This window comes from Mercurialis annua, linkage group LG7 (assembly GCF_937616625.2).
Source record: "Mercurialis annua linkage group LG7, ddMerAnnu1.2, whole genome shotgun sequence".
Classification (NCBI taxonomy): domain Eukaryota; kingdom Viridiplantae; phylum Streptophyta; class Magnoliopsida; order Malpighiales; family Euphorbiaceae; genus Mercurialis; species Mercurialis annua.
Genome location: NC_065576.1, coordinates 3,302,020 through 3,321,455, shown reverse-complemented (window position 1 = coordinate 3,321,455; position 19,436 = coordinate 3,302,020). Strand labels below are relative to the sequence as shown.

The 19,436-nt window shown below is 34.5% G+C and overlaps 1 protein-coding gene across 2 annotated transcripts; it reads right to left on the bottom strand.

Moving 5' to 3' along the window:
* Positions 1 to 350: 350 nt before the first annotated feature.
* On the bottom strand, positions 351 to 18,442 carry LOC126656312 (uncharacterized). Of its 2 annotated transcripts, XM_050350848.2 has the most exons (24): positions 18,106 to 18,442; positions 17,901 to 18,010; positions 17,387 to 17,552; positions 17,192 to 17,292; positions 16,180 to 16,252; positions 15,951 to 16,086; positions 14,003 to 14,163; positions 12,694 to 12,818; positions 12,503 to 12,602; positions 10,955 to 11,051; positions 10,693 to 10,747; positions 8,120 to 8,221; positions 7,887 to 8,033; positions 7,576 to 7,738; positions 7,246 to 7,476; positions 7,007 to 7,161; positions 6,255 to 6,383; positions 6,032 to 6,149; positions 5,713 to 5,908; positions 5,393 to 5,504; positions 5,159 to 5,313; positions 2,368 to 3,787; positions 1,541 to 1,735; positions 351 to 1,154 (listed from the first exon to the last, which is right to left on the bottom strand). In XM_050350848.2, exons 1-24 carry the CDS (start codon positions 18,239 to 18,241, stop codon positions 681 to 683), a joined length of 4,857 nt encoding a protein of 1,618 aa, XP_050206805.1. In that variant the 5' UTR covers positions 18,242 to 18,442; the 3' UTR covers positions 351 to 680. The 2 variants fall into 2 exon arrangements, with proteins under 2 accessions (XP_050206805.1, XP_050206806.1); XM_050350849.2 differs by lacking the exon at positions 18,106 to 18,442 and having other exon boundaries at positions 17,387 to 17,538; positions 17,901 to 17,984.
* Positions 18,443 to 19,436: the final 994 nt, after the last annotated feature.

Genomic DNA, 19,436 nt, shown 5'->3' with positions numbered 1-19,436 from the left:
TTAAACTTTTAGGAGATGAGAAAAAAAATTCAATTTTCTTTTTGGAGTAACATTTGAAGTTAATTTGCAATCACCTGTAAAAGATTCGTATCCGGACCATTATCATACTTAAATCGTCGTGTTCGTCTCCAGTTTCCAAAAACAAAATCGTTGATTCATCATAGGGCATGTTTCACAAAATATTACAGCATGATTCAGTCAAAGTAATTGCGTGCAAGAGAGCCATATACATCTCTTCAAGCATCAAACTTCAAATATACACAAGCATCAAACTTCAAATATACACAAGCGCAAAATGTTATTACAATATCAATTGTTTCAAAACGAATGAGGATAAAAAAGAACACATATAACAAACCAAGCAGTCTCATCACTAAAAACCCCGGGGCTGCATCATTTTCTACAAAATTGCAAAGTCTGTTATGTTAGTTACATGCTACAACAACTGCAAGAATGAAATGACAAGAAGAAAGGTAATAATTATATAAAACGCTGAGAGCATGAGAGCGAGAAAGGCTAAAGTAATATAACAAACAAATGAATGATACAAATATACATGAATGACATTGCTGGATCTTCTCAATGGCTCAAGTTAAGGACTAGCCGAGGAACATGCACTCAAACGAAATTGGCGGGAGCTGTCTGAAAAGGAGCAAACAGACTTTTCTTTCATTTAGACCTCAGCCAAATGGCGAGGAAGAGACAGGCCCTGCTATTGCATCTGATCTTTTAATGCTGCCCATACCGCAGATGATGCATCCAGGTGCTGAGAGGGCAGAAAACTTGGCTCCACAGAGATCACAAACGTCATAGCCAATGGTTGATAAGCGGCTGAGCGTAGCAGCACAAAACTGGGAAGGATCTTCCAAGGGATCAATGGACTTGTTTGATGATCCTCTCTGAACACACATGTCGAGCAGGCTTCTCAATTCGTCCTGCTTGCTTGGCGGAGCTTTTGACAGGAGAAGCTCAAGCATCTGCTTGGAATAAGCAAAATTTTGCATTTCCATGTTCCGCTTGATGGCTGTACGTATACAATTTATTCGGTGCTTTGCCAGAAGAGGTAAAGAGCCTAGATGCCGCGACAGTCTTGCCATCTCGTCTTTTGCGCTGAGGGCACTTGGGCCGTGTACTTTCTGCAGCCGCGTAATTTCCTGTTCAAATAATTTTACAAGTATTATTTCGGTCAGTGATTCGTATATTAATGTTAAATGAAAAAGCAAATAGATAATTAGAAGGGATAATTACTATAACCCCATGTGTTTAGGTCCGAATTACTCTTTCCTCCCTCAATTTTGGTAAATCACTCTTTCCCTTGACTTTTAGGTTTTATTTATAACTGAAACCTTATAAAGGGGTTTTCAGTAAAAGATAATTAAAATGTTGAACTTCATTGGGGAAAAAGTAATCCACACCAAAACATCACAAGTTAGAGCAGAGAGCCCAGAAAATGTAAGACTTTTCGATCCAAAGGCTATTTTTGAAATGTGGATGAAGTTATTTCACTTGTAAAATTTGGTTCTGGTAGTATTTATAGCACCTGAAGCAGAGTAACGGCTATCTTGTACTGAGCACAGATGGTTGCTTGAGACTTGATATCCGCTCCACGAGAGTTATCCTTAGCTAGTGCAAGGAAAGCTTCGTCAAAACATGATAACGCATCAGAAAGTTGATTCTGCTCAAGGTGGGCGAGTCCAACTTTAAAACAAACTGAAGCAGTAGCTCCTCTGGGAACCTATTAAAAGCCAATAAATAAAAAGGAAATATGAGAATGGAGCAAAAGCAGAAGGAAAATCACACTGGTCAACTGAGGGGAACTACATATATGCTGGCCCACAACATATGGAATTTGCATTGCCACATCCAATGTTTTAAGAACCGAATTGGACAGGCCAGTTCAACAGATTTAACTGGAAATCGGAGGTCAGTCTGGATTGAATTAATTATATCATAAAAATTGTCTGGTTCTATATTTACTAGTAACAATGATCCACTTGCTACTTAGAATGTAATCCATTTACTAGTTTTTGTACTTTATTTGCTAGTTATAATTTTATATACTTGTTTAAATAAATATATAAACAGATATATATATAATAGTATACATATTTTTATTTTTTATTTAACTGCTTGAACCGGAAATTGAACCGCTGGCCACACCGATCAACCACCACTTTGGTTTCTAAAACACTGGCCACATCCTAATTCAAAAGCCATATAACAAATAACCTAAGTTACAGTGGGATTGGCTTAAATAGTTTAAACAAGAAAGAATGCAATCCCCTTGAAAGCCACCAAAAATAAAGAAAAATAAAAAAGATAACAAAATAGAACATGAAGTAGAATGAAGCATAAAAGAAATATAACCTGCCCAGCCCGCACAGATGATGGTGGAGCAGCATCTTTCACAGGAGGGTTTCCTGAATCAACAGAATTTGGAACTCCAAGGACGCTGAGATCGAGAGGTTGTGAAGAAACTGGCACCTGAGGTGCCTGAACATGAGGCTGAGGCATGGAAGCAGCCTGACCAGAAGCTTGTGGTGGGACGCCGCCACCAGGAAGTCCCACAGATTCAAATGAGACAGCTTGCTGAGAGGCTTGTGGAGGTACACCGCCATCTGGAAGACCAATGGAAGCCATAGTAGCAGCTGGATTAGGAGCTACCTGGCCCTGCCTAGAAGTTTGGTCTAATTTTGAAAGATATGTTCCAGGAGGAGGTAGTGATGCTGCAACTTGGACAGAAGAAATAGTATTTTGGAAAAAATCTTCTGGAATAGGTCCCACTGTAACTCCTACACCTGTAACCATAGGACCCTGCTGTGACACTGGTGCTAATGGTGCAAATGCATCAGTACCAAACAAATCACCTCCAGGGGAAGCGCCTGTTGCATTTGCATTCGTTGCAGGTGGTTGGGATAATATTTGGCTAAGGTCCTGGGATCCGGTTAATGACTTTGTTCGCATGGGTGGGCCCAGCCCTTCACCAAGTTTAAATATCTTTGTTGCTTCTTTAATCTTATCAACATCTACTGTAGCAGATGTAAGCGGTTTTTCCCGTATTCTAATTTGTAATTTTCGGGCTTTTGAAGGTCCTTCCTCATCACTGCTGCTACCATCAGCAGCACCATACATAGTTTTCTTAAATTCTTCTTGTGCTTTGGCCTGTTCATCAGCAGCAGACGAGCCTGCATTTTTTTTAATAAGAGTCTCCAAACCCATTAAAGAATCTCCCTTTGAAATACCATCAGGCAATCCCTTGGTCTGATTAGATAAGGTTTGAGCTAATGTGTTTGCAAGTCCATTAGGCTTATCATCACCTGTTGACTTGAAAGCTTTGACCAAACTACCTTCCCTTACTTCAACAACATTGCCTCTTCCTTTAATTGATCCCAGATAAACACCTATATGATCTGTAATAATGGCTGGGATAGTTCCATCATCGGTTTTCATGTATGGCATTACTTCTCCAGCCAGTTCCCACTGAGGGATACTCTTCAAATTAGTTGGAGTTTTAATTTCCCAGTTCCCACCACCCCATTCAGATCCCTTGGGAACCATACTCTCAGCAGCAAAATTAGCGAAAATTCCTTGTGTCCATCCACTAGAACGAATCCTTAAAATCCTTTCACAGTACCGTCTTAACTCGGGATCTGCACCTTCATCTTCCAACTTCTGAGCAAGACGCCTCATGGCACTAGGGTTAAGGTGACATATGAACAAATCAAGCATGCTCTCATAGTCTGCTATAACTTCAAAAGTTTCTTTTGCACTATCAAACTGACCATACCTGAAATTTGAAACTTACAGGTAAATACTTAGAGCTAGAACTGAGCCATTTAACAAGAATGGTACACTTAAAAAGAAAGAACCATCTCTGAATCTTAAACAATGGAAAAACATCAAAATTTTCAGATGTCAGCAAAGATAAAGTTACAATTTAAATTTCATCCATAATTTTATGATAGTAATATATGGTGCATCAGAATTCATCCAAAATAAACTCTGCATTGACAATCGCAAACAGAAGAACTGAATGCTTGAGCTACGATACATGTAAACCTTAAGAAAACTGTGTTTCTCCAATTCCAAAACAATTTGAAACTTATACGAAATGTTTTGGAGTCGTTTCGCTGAATAACAAAAATTAGACACCCGTTTCAGAATAGAAAAAAAAGGAATTACCCATAAACAACAGAAACCTAATTAATTACCCATATGCTTATTGTTCACGTTAAAAACAATAAATCTTATCTTATAGTTTTCTTGGATTTAATTATATTTGTATTTTAGTTGTGATTTGTGAAGCTTAAATGTTAATTTCCAAATGGTAAGGAATTCATATACAAGTTATTAATTGTTTATTTAAAAAAATTATTTTATTGATTGTCATAAATGCGTAGTAATTGATTTGTATCTTTTTATAAATAACATTTGATATATTTAGAATTTTAAATATCTATGAACATATTCCTATATCACATTATTTATACGTTTCCCCACATTTCGAGTTCTTTGTTTATAAATAATGTTGTTTTTTGGTATTCATTTCACGTCTCTATTTCTAGTTTCTGTTTCCGGGCTACTCAGTGCTTGAGAAAATAAACATTTGAGATAATAAATCACATATAGGAAGTTTCAAACTAAAGTCCCCACTGCTTAAGACGGTATACAAATTTTTTTGGAAATGATGAATCACATAGGAATGTTCATAGTTTACTAGATCATTGATAACATGGAACTTCAAAAAGCAACAGTCATTAACCATAAATGTTGTTGCAAGCATGCATGGAGTTTGAATGAATATTCAAGATAAAAATTATTAAAGCTCAATGCAGCACTGGAGTTCAACATTGAGCATGATATCCAACCATCTAGAATGCTAATTAAAAAGATCTTGACAAATTACCAACTCCAATAGAGACAGTATTAAATGAGTACAGAACAAGTGAACCAAAATATGATGCAACTTCTGTTCAAAATAAATTATGATTGCAGCTGCCGTTACAAGTAAATGCAATGTAATGAAAATGTACTTACCAACTCCCACAGCATCAAGTTTTAAATGAGTACGGGAAGTTAACGGAAATAAGATTGCAGGTGTAAAAACACACAATACAAAGTGCAAACACATGTAATCAAAAGATATCAATCTGCTTACTTGATACAGGCATATCCCAATTGTCGAAACTGGTAGAACAGATGAGAGGTTGGAGGACATTTTGGATAATCTCGAGAACGTAAGAATTCATCTTTCAAGACTGATAAAGCAGTAGAAAATCGAAGAGCTTTGACAGCATAGATGCCTCGCAACACCTAAGTTCATTGCACTTCTTTAGAAACTACGCGGAAGAAAAATGAATAATGGGAAAAAATGTACCAGTTTCCATCTTACCTGTGTGAATTGTGGACCTGCTTGGGATAATGAAACTGCTAGATCTCCACAAACTGGAGGACCTTTAGCAAGAATGTCAAGAGATCTTGGAGTAATGCGCAAACTATCGAACCTTCATTCAATAACACGCAAGATTTATGTCAGATATCATAAAGCAATGATGAAAAGTGCATGGATGATGCAAAGAAGGCATGTAAGAGGGATACAAAATTATTCTAATGTTTATGCAAATCAAAAAAATAATATGTGCTTTTCTTAATAGCGAAATAGATTTACAATTGATACAAGAGATAAAATATGGTTCAGTAGGGCAAGGAAACCTTGACGTTATTTGGTACAGTATTTCTGACAGATCAAGTTTCTGCTCAAATGTTAGTTGCATTGTGGAAAATCCAATAAGAAGAGGTTCAAGGAGTCCAACAAGACAGCTTCTAATCTCCACCCCCTTTTTCTGTCTCGGATTTGTCTCCGTTGGGTTCGCAAACAGCAGCCGGTCATTCAAAGCACCAATTAAAACTGCACATAATTAGTTCACCCGTAAAACTACAGGATAGGACTGGCATTTATAAAGTAATCATAACGCCAAAATAGCAGGAAACGCATTAAAGAGACGGAATCTCATAACAACAAGTTATTTACCTGCATAGGGCATGCTAATAGAAACAATGGTTCTCACAATTCCATCCCAGCCAAGAATACTGACTGCAGTGGCAGTAGAAAAAAGAAGAGCAGGGCCAACCCATAAAAGGGATCTAAAGTGCACATACGTTAAGTGTTAAACAAATTCAAAAACCTTAGTTATACCAACTAAATATCATTAATATCAGAAGTAAGCTTTAAACCAAATTCAGTGTAAGGATATTGAAGGAAGTCCTTTATCGAACTTTGTCGAACTACTTGCTAGTATATCTAGATCCGCTGAAATCATAAGCACTCTTTGAGTTGTTAATACTCCTGCAACATAGCCCCGAGCAGTTTCTTGCCAGTGCACCTGTAGAAATTGTATGTGTCAGCTAATGGATTTAAAATGTCCTTAATTTCACAAACTCACAAACATTCGCATAAATGATATCCAACAAACAATATTTGCTGTCATGATCCTAGTTTAAAATTAATGATTTTCGACAACATAACTGATAGGAGTTTACTGCCCCCGGACCATCAGGAAATGAGTCTCAAATACGAGTTCTGATTTTGAACAAGACGGGACTAATTCGACCTTCACAGTTCAAGACTCGCAAGAAAGCAGCCCAGCAAATTGCCTCTATTGTCTTGTTAAAGAATAAGAATAGAAAATCACTTCACAGTGAATGCTCTAAAATCTAACTAATCTTCTCTTTTATTTTTCCTAAATTTGTTTTAAGCAATATCTTGTAGTTCTCATGGGAAGTTGACTTATTTACCTAGAGTGCAATCTCATTCATTTTTAAGACTTTTTTCCATCAGTTTTTGCTGAAATATAACAGCCATCTGAAGTTGGAAGGCAATATCCCTGAACTAACTTTGCGACACCCATCACTTCAAAGTGCAGGCTCTAAAATCTAGCTAATCTTCTCCTTCTATTTTTCCTAAATTAAATAGCTTGTAATCCTCATAAGAAGTTGACTTATTTACCTGGAGTACAATCTCATTCATCTTTAACTTGATTGACTTTTTCCCATCAGTTTTTGTTGAAATATAATGGCCATCTGAGGTTGGAAGGCGATATCCCTGAACTAACTTTGCAAGACCAATCTGACTCCCATGAATAACAAACATCAAAGTTGACTCTGCAACCACATGAGTCTCTGATTAGCATACTAGATGTAACTGGATGCTATTTAAAAGATGATGAATCATGTTTCAGAAATCACCTAATGGAGTGGAAAAGATACGATCAACTTCACTTTCAAACATAAACTGAACGGGACCCCGAAGAGAGCCAGCATTTGTTTCCGCTGACTGGTTTTCTTCAAGTAATAAATTTTTTTCACCAGCTTCTTTTGAAGCTCCTCCAGGCAGAATGTACAGAGCCAACCCAGTCTTGTCTTCATCAAGAAATGCAAAATGATTTTCACTGGGGCCAATGAATGCTGCATCTCGACCTACAGAGACCCATGGGCAGCAAATCAAGAAACTATAAAATTCACATCCCTCTACATGAACATATTAGTAGGTCAATGGAAAACAAGTTAAAGACCTACCTTTTACAGTGTTCCCTTTGCTGTTAGTTGGCTGAGATTCAGTATTCTCCCAATAAAGAACCACCTCGTTTGTAGAACCACTAAATTCATAAATGATAAGATACAGATGCTGCTTTTTACTGTAAACAATGTGCTTTGGGTGGAACTCCACATTTCCAGGAATCTGAAAGCACGAACTAAACTAAATCAGCTCAAAAAGTGAAATAGTATTCTACTGAGAAAATAAATCCCTTTTTCAACATCCAAAAAAATCATCAAATGCTCATTGAATCACCATATTAAGAAAAGGAAAAACATCAATAGTAATTTACCGATGTATAAAGTTTCTTGTATATGGTGTCCACTCCGGAACAGATATTGTATCCCATGAGATTGACTCCATCAACATAGAAAGCCCTAACAGGATAATGAAGCACTCGGTTCTCTTTATTAAAGAAATTTAACTCCAAATGGAAGGGCTGACAACAAAACCAACACCATCAAATGCTGATATAGGCACGGACAAAGGAAAAATAAAAAGAAGTAAGAATAAATAGTTCATTACCAGGCAAATTGGAATATCCTTCAGATGATGCTTGGTATCCAAAATGCTTATGAGAGGCAGCCGAGAAATAGGAGAACTTTTGGAATGGCCCTCCATGAAATGCTGCGAAGAATCAAAGACATTCTTAAGCCAGTAATACACCAGCAGGAGAAGCATAAGCTGAATTTTATGCCAAAACATGGGAACATTCTAAAAGATGTCTGTTGGCTTGCAATAAGGTAACATGGACCAAACAAGTAAAGTTCAGCACAAGAAGATAACATAGAAGATGAAGACATTTAGAAACTAAGTTGATTATATGATCCAGTCATGTCCTCCTCTCCGATTAATCAATTCATCAGAAGTCGATAAACATAGACAAAGATGACAGCAGAAAACGAACACCAAACCGATGCAACACATAGCAGGCAACAGTTATTGATGCTTTTGAAGTAGCACCGAATGACTGAAACCATAAATATCTCAGAAATATGAAATAGTGCAAAGCTTTTCCACTCTTGCAATCTGGACTGTATTTTTGTAGAAGCAGTTCAGTGGATAGCATGAAGCAATGATAATTAATGTTTATACAACAATGAGGTTCTATAGCATGGCTACAAATAATTTGTCTAGTAGTCAAGAATAATACATGGGATCCTATTCTATGATAGGTTTGAGGTGATGCCCAAAGTACCATAAAAGAAAACGAAAAACCTTAAAATAAAAATAAAAGAAACCTAATCCACATTCAGACAAGCTGCCGCTTTTACAAGACATTAGAATCTTTAATTTGCATTATTTCAGCACTAAACTCATATGGAATCAACATATGCAGACAAAAATTTGAAGCTGAATCAACAACAGTTTTAAACACATAAAAGAGACATAAAGGACCAAAGTCACTCTTAATCAATGTTTTTAAAACCGGACCGGAAAGCGAACCAGCTTCGTTGGGGGTTCATGGTTCGACCGGTTCAACCGGGTTGGATCGGAATTTTTAATTTTTAATAATTATTAATTATTTAAATAAAACATATATAATATCATAAATAAAAAATATAATAAAATATTAAATTAATATATTTGTAAATTTTATTTGTAAGATATTATTGTAAATGAGCACTTTTTAAGAGTATAAAATAATTATTTATATGAAAAAATGATTATATTATTTTAATGAATACAATTATTAAATTGAAAGTTATAAATAAAAGATACAATAATTATATTCAAATAAAATTAATTATTAAATAAAACTTAATAATAGAAGAATATAATAACGATATTTAAATAAAATTAATTATTAAATATGTGAAATATAATTATAATTGATTATAAAATGATGATACATTTTTTTAAAGAGGAAAAAGTAATGATACAATTAAATAAATAGTTGTATTGTATAATTTTTATAAGAGAAAAAAGTGTATGTGAGATGAAAGAGAACTTGATGGGACCACACATGCAAGTAAAAATGAGAGTGCAAAATAGGTATAAACTAGGGGGGACCACGTCCTTTTTCTGGAACAAAGTACATTTTTGGGCATATTTTCAAAAACCGGATTTTACTGGTTTTTATAAATAACCGGATTTTACTGGTTTGACCGGAGTTTTGACCGATTTTTTTTATTCGCTGACTTTTATACATAACCGGACCGGACACATGGCCGGTTCACGGTTAATCCGGTCCGACCGGCCGGTCCGGTCCGCTTTTCAAAACATTGCTCTTAATAGCACAAATTGGAAGGATTTAAAGTATCAAGGCTGGTTCAGTTTACTATGTCTCAAGGTGAGAGACTGAATAATTAGGTGTTTAATTAGAATAAAACAAACAAACAAAAACAATACAGGTGGTTAGTTACCACGGCATAGCCTACTTATCGAAAAATGGAACAATAAGGCACAGACAATTTAGAAGACACAGGTTTACCTAAGTGGTAAAATTCTACAATATTGTTACAATGCTACTTGAAACTTAAATTTATTAATTACCAATAGTATTCTTATGGGCAAGTAAGGGAGATGATAGCAAAGTTTTAGTAAATGATGTGTTTTGAAAGAAGTGGCCTCTCATTTTTGTATTATGTGAAATTTATCAATCGTGATTTTACCATTTAGCATTTTATTATGTATTGTGTTATGACCAGCTGTTTTATTACAGCTGTAATAACACAGTTCCTATTTTGTTAGCTAAAATCTAGACTCTTAAGTAGGAAGTATTTTATTTCTATTATTTAGGAAGTATTATTTATACTTATTAGGAATCCTTCTTAAGTAGGAATTCTTTTCCTTTTGTAGTTTTAATTCTCCTCTATTTATAGGAGAAGATTATATTCAATAAAGTAATCAATAATTCAGTCAAAAATAAAGAAAAGGAGAGTTGGTGATCTCTTGAACAAATCACCATTAACATCTCAAAAATAGGTTTATCGAAGAACAGGAAAAACAAGGGAAATCGACGAGATTTTCCGAGTAGTAGACCTGTGACGAGATCCTATTTGCGGGACCATATCATATTGGTGCGAAACATGTAGCATATAAAGTAAAGAAAGCTAGAAGATATTAACATGAAGTGCAAAATGAATGTAACATACACTGTAAAGGAATGCTTTCCTTGCTATGTCTGAAATTGTAAGCTGACTTTGATTGCTGAACAGACAAAAAAGTTTCATCAATATGCGCATAGATATAGAATAACTTCAATGAAAATGTACTGATAAAAGTTACTAGTAAAGAAATAAATTCAAAGCATTGAAAAAATTGCCAACAACAAAAAATACTTAGATCTCCAATCCTTTAAAGAATATGTCACTCTAACTACTCCGGTATGCTACCAGGTAATTGTTTAAAACTCACCCCTTAAGATGGTGCTCTTGCAATTGTGCTTGAAGTTGATGGTCGGCCAAAATTCCTGAGGACCCTAGGGATGAAAGCTTTTCCTTTAAAACAGATGCTGCAGATCACATTCATCATTAGCATGTTAAAAATAAATAAATCACAACAACAAGGACCCGAGAATAAGTTTCAAGAAATTTGCAAAGTATGTGTAAAAACTCTGGAACATTCAATCCAGCACAGATACAAGTTTCACGGGTTACCTATTCTCTGAACTATGGTAGGCCCGCATATCATACCAACACACAAGCTATAAGCAGAATTTCCTTTTTACTTTTCACTGAAATCTTAAATCCTCATACACCCGACGAACTCTAGGGTTCATAGTCACACATTACTTTCGCTCTCTATCAATCATATCCTTGTTTGTTCTTTTTGTGACTCATTGTAGTTTTGGACTAGCCCTTGGTTGAGTTAGCTATTGAGTTAGACTAACTGAAAGGGCAAGGGGAGAAAGAAGTTTGAACACTTGACTAGTTGCAAAAGGCAAACACGTGTACTTTATGAGAGGTGTATAGGGTTACAGTAAACATACATTTCAATCTAATTTTGCTTTTCAGGATGTAGACTCGCATACAAATTAGAGCTTCAAAATTTGTACTGTCAAAAGTTTGATAAAGAAACAGATCAATCTGTTACTTTCTACAGGGTTAAATTTGTAAATGTAGGCAAATAAAACAATTAAGAAATATTAACCAATTTAAATAAAACCCACGGAAAAGAATGTAAATTAATTTTTTCCCCTACTATATTGGACAGTATAATCTTTAATCTACATACATTATGAATATCATAGAAGTCTAGAGTGCAAATATTTGGCTGTTACCAGTTCTGTAGTGAGCTACTACTGCAAGACTGCATAATAGATACTTTGTTTTCAGAGATAGTATATTTTGCAGCAACTGTTGCATAACTAGCAACTTCAACTATGCTGTGTGCCAAGTTCAGAGATAGTATATTTTAGAGCAACTATTGCACAGATACTGCTACTATGCTATGTGCAAAGAGACAATGACAGCATAAGCTAATATCTTTTCTTCAGCAAAGGGGAGATGAAGGTATTTGACCCTCTAGGTTAAATAAATTACTTATCCGTGCAGGCAGTCAGGCATGCATAAATTACAAGTAACTCCTCTACTTTCTATTTCTCTAGATTGCTATTCCAACTAACTCGTCCACCTTCTTGATTGACCAAACAACCTAGCTATCTCAATTTTTCCATCATGCATTAGCTATGCTAGACTCCAATGCAGCTACAATCCCAGCAACAAACTCTTGAATTCCAACAATCAGCATTTAAAATGAAATTTATCTCCCGGACCTAAATCTCACATTCCCTAACCTGAAACCCTGGCACCCCATTTTCTGAAGCCTAGTTCATACCCTTCATAAAAGGCAGTAAAACGGTAAAGCTGAAAGATGATATGAAAGATTATAGGAAATATATCAGACAAAACATTGTCAAAATTCGAAAGAAACCCAAGGTTACAGATTCAACTAATCAATTACCTGATGAACCCCTAGCATTTTGCAGAACTGCAAAGAGTTGTTTCCTTCCCTCCCTCGTGAATGAAGCCCTGTTTTTCAAATTGTCACCACCAGTCATATTCTGTCATTAAGAGAAAAAGAAAAGTAAACTTTAGTTATTCTGACATTCTTTAACCAATTCAGCTTTGACAACAGATATTGTGGCACTTAACTGCAAATAGCAAAGCTGCTAAATTCAATTTTGAATGAACTTCTAACACTTTAATTCGTGGTAAAGGATAAACTGTTTCTCCACCCTGCTGAGATAAAATTCGAGGGATGTCAATTGATTCAATTCCTGCATGTGAAAATGCAGATAAATCACCTCCATGAAGATCATACTACAATTTGCTTGACAAAATGCAATAAAGCAACAATAAGTCTGAAGAACTGGGTTGTCTTTCGGACAACTTCCTAAATCCTAAAAAATTAAGAGATTTCCACTCCAATATTATTTGAAGTCCCAAGAAGATTGCAAGGCTGCGCTTTCTATTGTAATAGAACAAACAAACAATTTTTTTCACTGATATTAAAAAAAAATGGAAAACCCATAAATCCCCCATTATGTTTAAGATGATTAAGGAGTGAAACATGCAGCAGGAAATATATTTTTATTTGGCATCAGCCCTTTGGCTTTAGTTCAAGTGAAATGGAACTACCGTAGGTAAGTTTTGAAGTTTAACAGCAAAGTTAAGTAATTTGTAATACAATGGAAGTAGAAAGAGATAAGCCCCATAAATCTGATTAACAAAATTTCTATGTTGGGAGGACACAGAAAACATGGAATTCGGTGCAATAAAGCTTAAGGACGTGAGACATAAAGATGTTTAGATGAATGACCTAATTCCATGTGGGACTTATATTGGGAGTTGCTTCCTAATCCTCATAAGCTCCGCAATTTACATTTCAGTAAATTAGCTTCTGGCATGCAGTGTTTTAAACTTTTGTACTGTTTCCGGTCTTATAATGAATTTTCACAAAGATTGAATTATTTATAACCTAATGTGACAAGAGCTAAGCGTATAATCTTATTTGTTTGTTTCAGAAAAACTAATACATTTCCATGCCTATGGATCATCAGTTAACTAATAGATTTATAAAATATTCCAAGAAATTGTGTTTCTTTTAAATTGAGTAAGAAGTTGACAGAACCTTGATATAATTGATGCCGAGAACCTCTAAGTTTGAAGCTCAAGTTCTTTTTATTTCAAATACTTCTAATTAATATGGAATAATACTTATACAGTGCTCCATCAAATTCTAACAATCTTCCTTGATATAATTCATCTTGCTGAACAAACATAAAAAGCCGCCAGAACTTTTATTTAAAGATTTTAATTTTCTATGAAATTCACTAGCCTAGGCTTCCAAATCAAGCTAAAACACATTACACTCATTACTTGCCTCCATTAGTTAATAGAGTAAATATACTAAATATTCTATTAAAACCAAAGCACAAAAAGAAAAGCAGAAATATCTAACCAGCAGACTCAAAAAAGTTTGCTTGCATTGGGGGTCTATTCGGATTGAGCATCACTCGCGTTTTCCACACTTGCAGAGTTCCATCCTTGGAAACTGTGACAAGTAACCGCAAAGTCGGGAGCCACGAAATTGATGTGATTGGTTGAGAGCCCACTTGTGTGCTACATTAAAGTACATTGTTAGAAAAGAGGCCATATATATCAAGTTATCAACTATATTCATTAGAAGAAGTCAAAGAAAGATATACAAATGGAATAATACAGCTCAAATACTTCTCTAGAAATTTATTAGAGTTAATCACTATTACTCTCATGAATTTAGATTTAAAAGAATGTTTGCCCCATAAATTTTTAAATATTTACTATTTCCACCCTCATATTTTAGGTTTTTCTAAAATCCCCTTTATAAGGAGGTTTTAGTTATATAAAGCTCAAAATTGAGGGGGAAGTTCGGACCTAAACTCATGGGGATAATAGTAGTTAACAAATCTGTTATATTATTCCTCCCAATGTAGTCAAATTCACCAAAGTAGCATCTTAGGGTAGAAAAAATTTAGAGTATAAGGGCCTTTCAACAAATTTGCATGCCTTCATAAAATTCAATAGTAGATCTTCATAAGAGCAAATGTAATTTGCATGCCTTTATAAGAGCAAATGTAGAACATAACCATTGAAAATATTTTTTCACATTCAGACGCCCGGAAAAGTTCATTTTGCAAATAATCAATCTAAGAAAAATCACTTACTTCCCACATTCCGTTGCCAGAATGCTGGTGGCACCAAGAATTGGTTAGTAAACTTTTTTTTTGCCTTTGGCCTTTGGCATTTAGAACCATAGTTGTCAAATCGAGAATCGACTCGAGAATCGAAATTGTAATTTTGTGAATCGAGAATCGAATCGAATCGTAAGATTCGGTTCATATGAATAAAAAAATATTAAAAAAATATTATATAAAACTATGAATATAAAATATTATAATAAAATAAAATATTCTTATATCTCTAAAAAAATAATTTTATAAAAGTAAATAAAAATTATATTCCTAACTTAGTTAGTTGTTTAATTTGTAACACTACACAACATCCTGATTCCTAAATTAAAAAGAATTCTATATTAGTACAACATATAAAACTTCTATAAAAGTTAAAATAGACAAAAGATAAAAAGTATTTTAAAATTTGAATAGCACTGTTGGCGTGAAAAGAAACACTTTTTGACAATACACAAAAGACAAAAATTCCCACTCTTCCACACTCTTCTTCTCTACGTTTCTTCTTCAACAAAGCTTTTATCTTTTTTCTGCAACAAAAGCTTTCTCTTCTATTTTTCCTTCTTCAACTAAATATATGGAGCTTTTTTGTAAGAGTTTATCGTTTTCAGGGTTTTTCTTTTCTTTTTCACCTTAAACATATTAAAAATATGAAATTTTAACTGAATCGGATGTATCGTCCGAGTCGACCGAGTCAACCGATTCACGACCGATTCGAACGAGTCACGACCGATTCTAGCTCATCTCCGATTCACCCTATAGAGTCGCATCGTTTTTGCTGCGACTCGACTCATCCGAGTCGACTCGTGACTCGTACGAGTCTAATAACAGTGTTTAGAACACAGTGGAAGATGCTATTTTCTTTTAATGGATTTAACAAGCAATGGTTTGTTGTGAGTTTAACTAGGAGAGTATATTGCATCACCAAGTGTCTCAAACATTAGAAAATGCAGCAAATGATTAGCAAGAAAATTCAACGAAATAAGTTAAACGTGCAGAATTTAACGTCCCAAACTGCAATGCAAGTTATCCATGAGTAACCCTCCTTGTGCCTCCTCAATAGACACATGCAATCCTTGCAACTATTAATGCATCCCATTAAATCGCTTATAATTACAATTCCATGCACTAATTTCCTATATTTTACTTAAACGAGAAAAATAACAGCAAGAAACTCACATTCCAATCATATAAGGTTTCTCTGTTGAGACATCCCATGCCAAAAGGGTACCACGTCTATCACCAACAAAAATCCATTCTAATGTAGGATGAAAAGCAAATGCGCCAGCACCAATAAGCTTAATTGTATTATCAACTGCATTGCAGGCAAAAGTTAAGGTAAAAAAACATAAATAATGTTTGCGAAACAAAGATTCTAAATAAAGAATAAGCAATATCAACATCTTACGTTGTAACGTGTATGCAACAGCATATGAGTGAATACTATATGCTCGAATCAAACCATCTGCATAAGCCACATACTGGAGAAAAAGAACACATAACTCCATTAACAATTGTAAAAAGTTAATTCTCAACATAAAGTGCAGAAGCTAGAACAAATTGTGGAACAAACATGATTCAAGTAAATAAGATCATAGTAATTCTCAATTCAATCTGATCTGATGTTCCAGTAAAAAAAAATCAATTTTCAATAAATATTTACTAACTAATAAGACCTAAACAAATGTATATATATTCACCAAAACCATACTCCTCTCATTATAAAGATTCAACTGCATGGAAATCAAATTGAGCCTTTGAGAATAGAGATGAATATATCTAATTCAAATCCAAATGACATGCATGTCAGTACATTGATATGTTCATCCACAGACATGATGCAACAAATACTGATGAAATTGAGTTTAAGCTTAGTAGACATCTAATGTAATAGATGTCATGCCATGTCTCGCAGCAAGCACTGAAACCAAACGCTATGCATGCCTATCATTATCTCTTTCAACCAAAGAAAGTCATCTCTATCATTATTTAATTTGTTAACAGCATTTGTAACAGATACTAAGATAGCCATTTTACTTTATTCAAATGAGGATCCCCACCTTCCCAATATTTTTCTATTATACAATACTAGAGGTAAACATCGTCCACAAGATATCATCATTGTCAAATATGTCATATTGAATATTCAAGGAAGTTTTGGTCACCACTAAGTCTACAACACAGCAGCTTAATAAATATCACTAGATCCTTATGTACTCACATGAACTATTTACAGACGCTTCTCATCATCAGATCATTAACATTGCTATTTTAATTCACATTCACTTTTTTTAACGAACAGCTAGAACTAAGAACAGGCTAAATTATATCCATTCAATATTATATAGCCTTGCCAGAGATAAGCGTATGCTATCGTAAAGGAAATTTACTCTTTGGAGCTTATAAAAAGAATTCCGTACCAGCACAGGAAGGCGAGGATGGCAAGCAAGATTTACAATAGGCTTCTTCAAGTCCGTCTTTATTTTTGTCGGTGCTCTGCCCCCTTCAACAGTTCCAACAACTACATGCAAAACAAAATAAACTTAAAAAAACAAAAGTCTCAAAAGTTAATATAAATATATTACATTACAGTCAATGATACAGCTAAAACGAACCAGTAACACTCATCCTGCGGTGAAAACCAAAGAAAACAACAGGCTGCAACGGAGTCAAAGCTAGATGAACTTCAGTATCAGAAGATAGATGTTCCATTCTCTTTTCAGGTGAATGCAATACACATGTTTGCTCCGTGTCGAAATCACACGACCTAATTGTACAATCCTTAATCAAAATTTAAAGACAAAAAACATAAACAATTAATAATCCACAACTCCATCAAAAGCACAATGACTCTTTATATAATCAAAAGAAACCCTAACACAATTACAGTTACTAGCTAGGTAGCACCGACACTTCATTTAATCAACGTGTCCAGGAACGTTTCAGACACTTGACGTTCCGGACACGAAATTTCATTTTTTACATGAATAGCCTTAAAATAACACCGTTTCACCGTGTCCGAGTGTCCTATTTTCCCGTGTCTGTGCTGCCTAGATTACTATCTAATTTTCCATAAATTTCATAAACAACAATAAATTTCAAATTTAAAGAAGACATAGAACTACAAACCTCTAAAATGGCAACAACTGAGTGGCCACTGATTGGACTATAAGCCATACGAACAACAGGTGATCCAATATCAATACTAGACAGCTTACTTCCCGTTAACGCATCAAATTCTACCTCCAAAAAACACAAACCGTTACTTCAAATTTAAAAAAAATTAATCAAAATCCTGAACTACGAGTTTAAACATAATCAGTTATTTTCATACCGACAATGTAAGAGCCGATCGCGGCGGCAATGAGAGCTTGAGTAGGGTGAAACGTAGCGGCATGAGGCTGCAATGGTTTATGAACACCGCGACCTACGTGTCGTAGATCTAGATGCTGTACTGTCGTCCACTCCATTTCTTCTCAACTTTAATTTTGAGTTTCTGAGATTTGCTCTAAATCATATCAAGATTAGATCTAATTTGGAACCAGAAATTGAATTTTGTTGCTGTTTCTGGTAAATTTTTCTGATGAGTTTTCTATAAGTTAGAATTAATTACAGGGGAGAAACCATCACAGCTTTAGAATTCTTTTTACTTTTTTTTTCTATGGAAAGAAGAAAGAAATGCAGCTGTTGAGTTTAGACTTTGGAGTTGAAAGCAAGGACAGCATAAGAAGATGGGCTTGGGCCTTGTTTGTCATTGAGCCCTTTGGGCTAAATAGTCGCCTAGATGTTGATAATCATAGAGATGGGCTTAATAGTGGTCAAGATGTTAGCCCGTTATTACATAGTTGGGCTGAATAATTACTGAGATGTTTTGTATTAGGCCCAAATTGAAACTTAAAAAGGGTATATTGAGCAATTTCAATAATCGGGTTCATTGGTATTTCTGATATAGTAGATGCTATCACACATACAATCATACTCAATTCGATGGAATTGTTTGATCTTAAAGAGGGTCTTCTATAATTTCGCACGTGGGGGGTTATTTCTTGGTTTCGTCCAGTCATTAATAATTTAATTATTTTTAGATAATAGTAGATAAAAACAACGCTCGTTAGGAGTCCTATTAAAACCAAGAAATATAGGCCTGCTTGCATCCACACCAGAATAAATGAGTTTTCCGGAAAAAAAACATGCTAGTGGAGGAAGATCTCCTAGGGATAAAATACATAGGACTAAAGAGCGAGCCAAAAAAGGATCTTTCGTGTATACTCTTACATGATTTCGAATGTTATCAGTTTCGGTACGTAGACCAAACAATAAAATACAAGTAAAAGTTTCTAGATTCATGGATTTTGTATTAAAAAGTGAGAGATTTGAAAATAATTTTTCTAAGTTAAAATAAAAATAAGAAATCAATATATTTTTATCATTAGAATAATCTTTATGTATTAATGAGCTTTTTATATATAAAAAAAAGCATTAATGAGGTAGAATATCATATTTTATTTTTCAGACAATAGTCCTCCTTTGCCCGTTAAAAAAGTGTTTTTTGTTCATTTCAATATTATTTTCCTTGTAAATATATCGTACATTTTCTTTATTAATATATTTTCACATGTTTAATTTTAAAAAATATCATTTTTTACTATATGTTTCGTGTCGTTT

Coding starts and splice junctions, on each gene's coding strand:
- LOC126656312 (XM_050350848.2), bottom strand. CDS start 18,241: ATGGAGTGGACGACAGTACAGCATCTAGATCTACGACACGTAGGTCGC. Junction 16,087..16,179: donor TGTTGCATACACGTTACAAC/GTAAGATGTTGA, acceptor CCTGCAATGCAG/TTGATAATACAATTAAGCTT. Junction 6,384..7,006: donor TGAATGAGATTGTACTCCAG/GTAAATAAGTCA, acceptor CAATTTCTACAG/GTGCACTGGCAAGAAACTGC.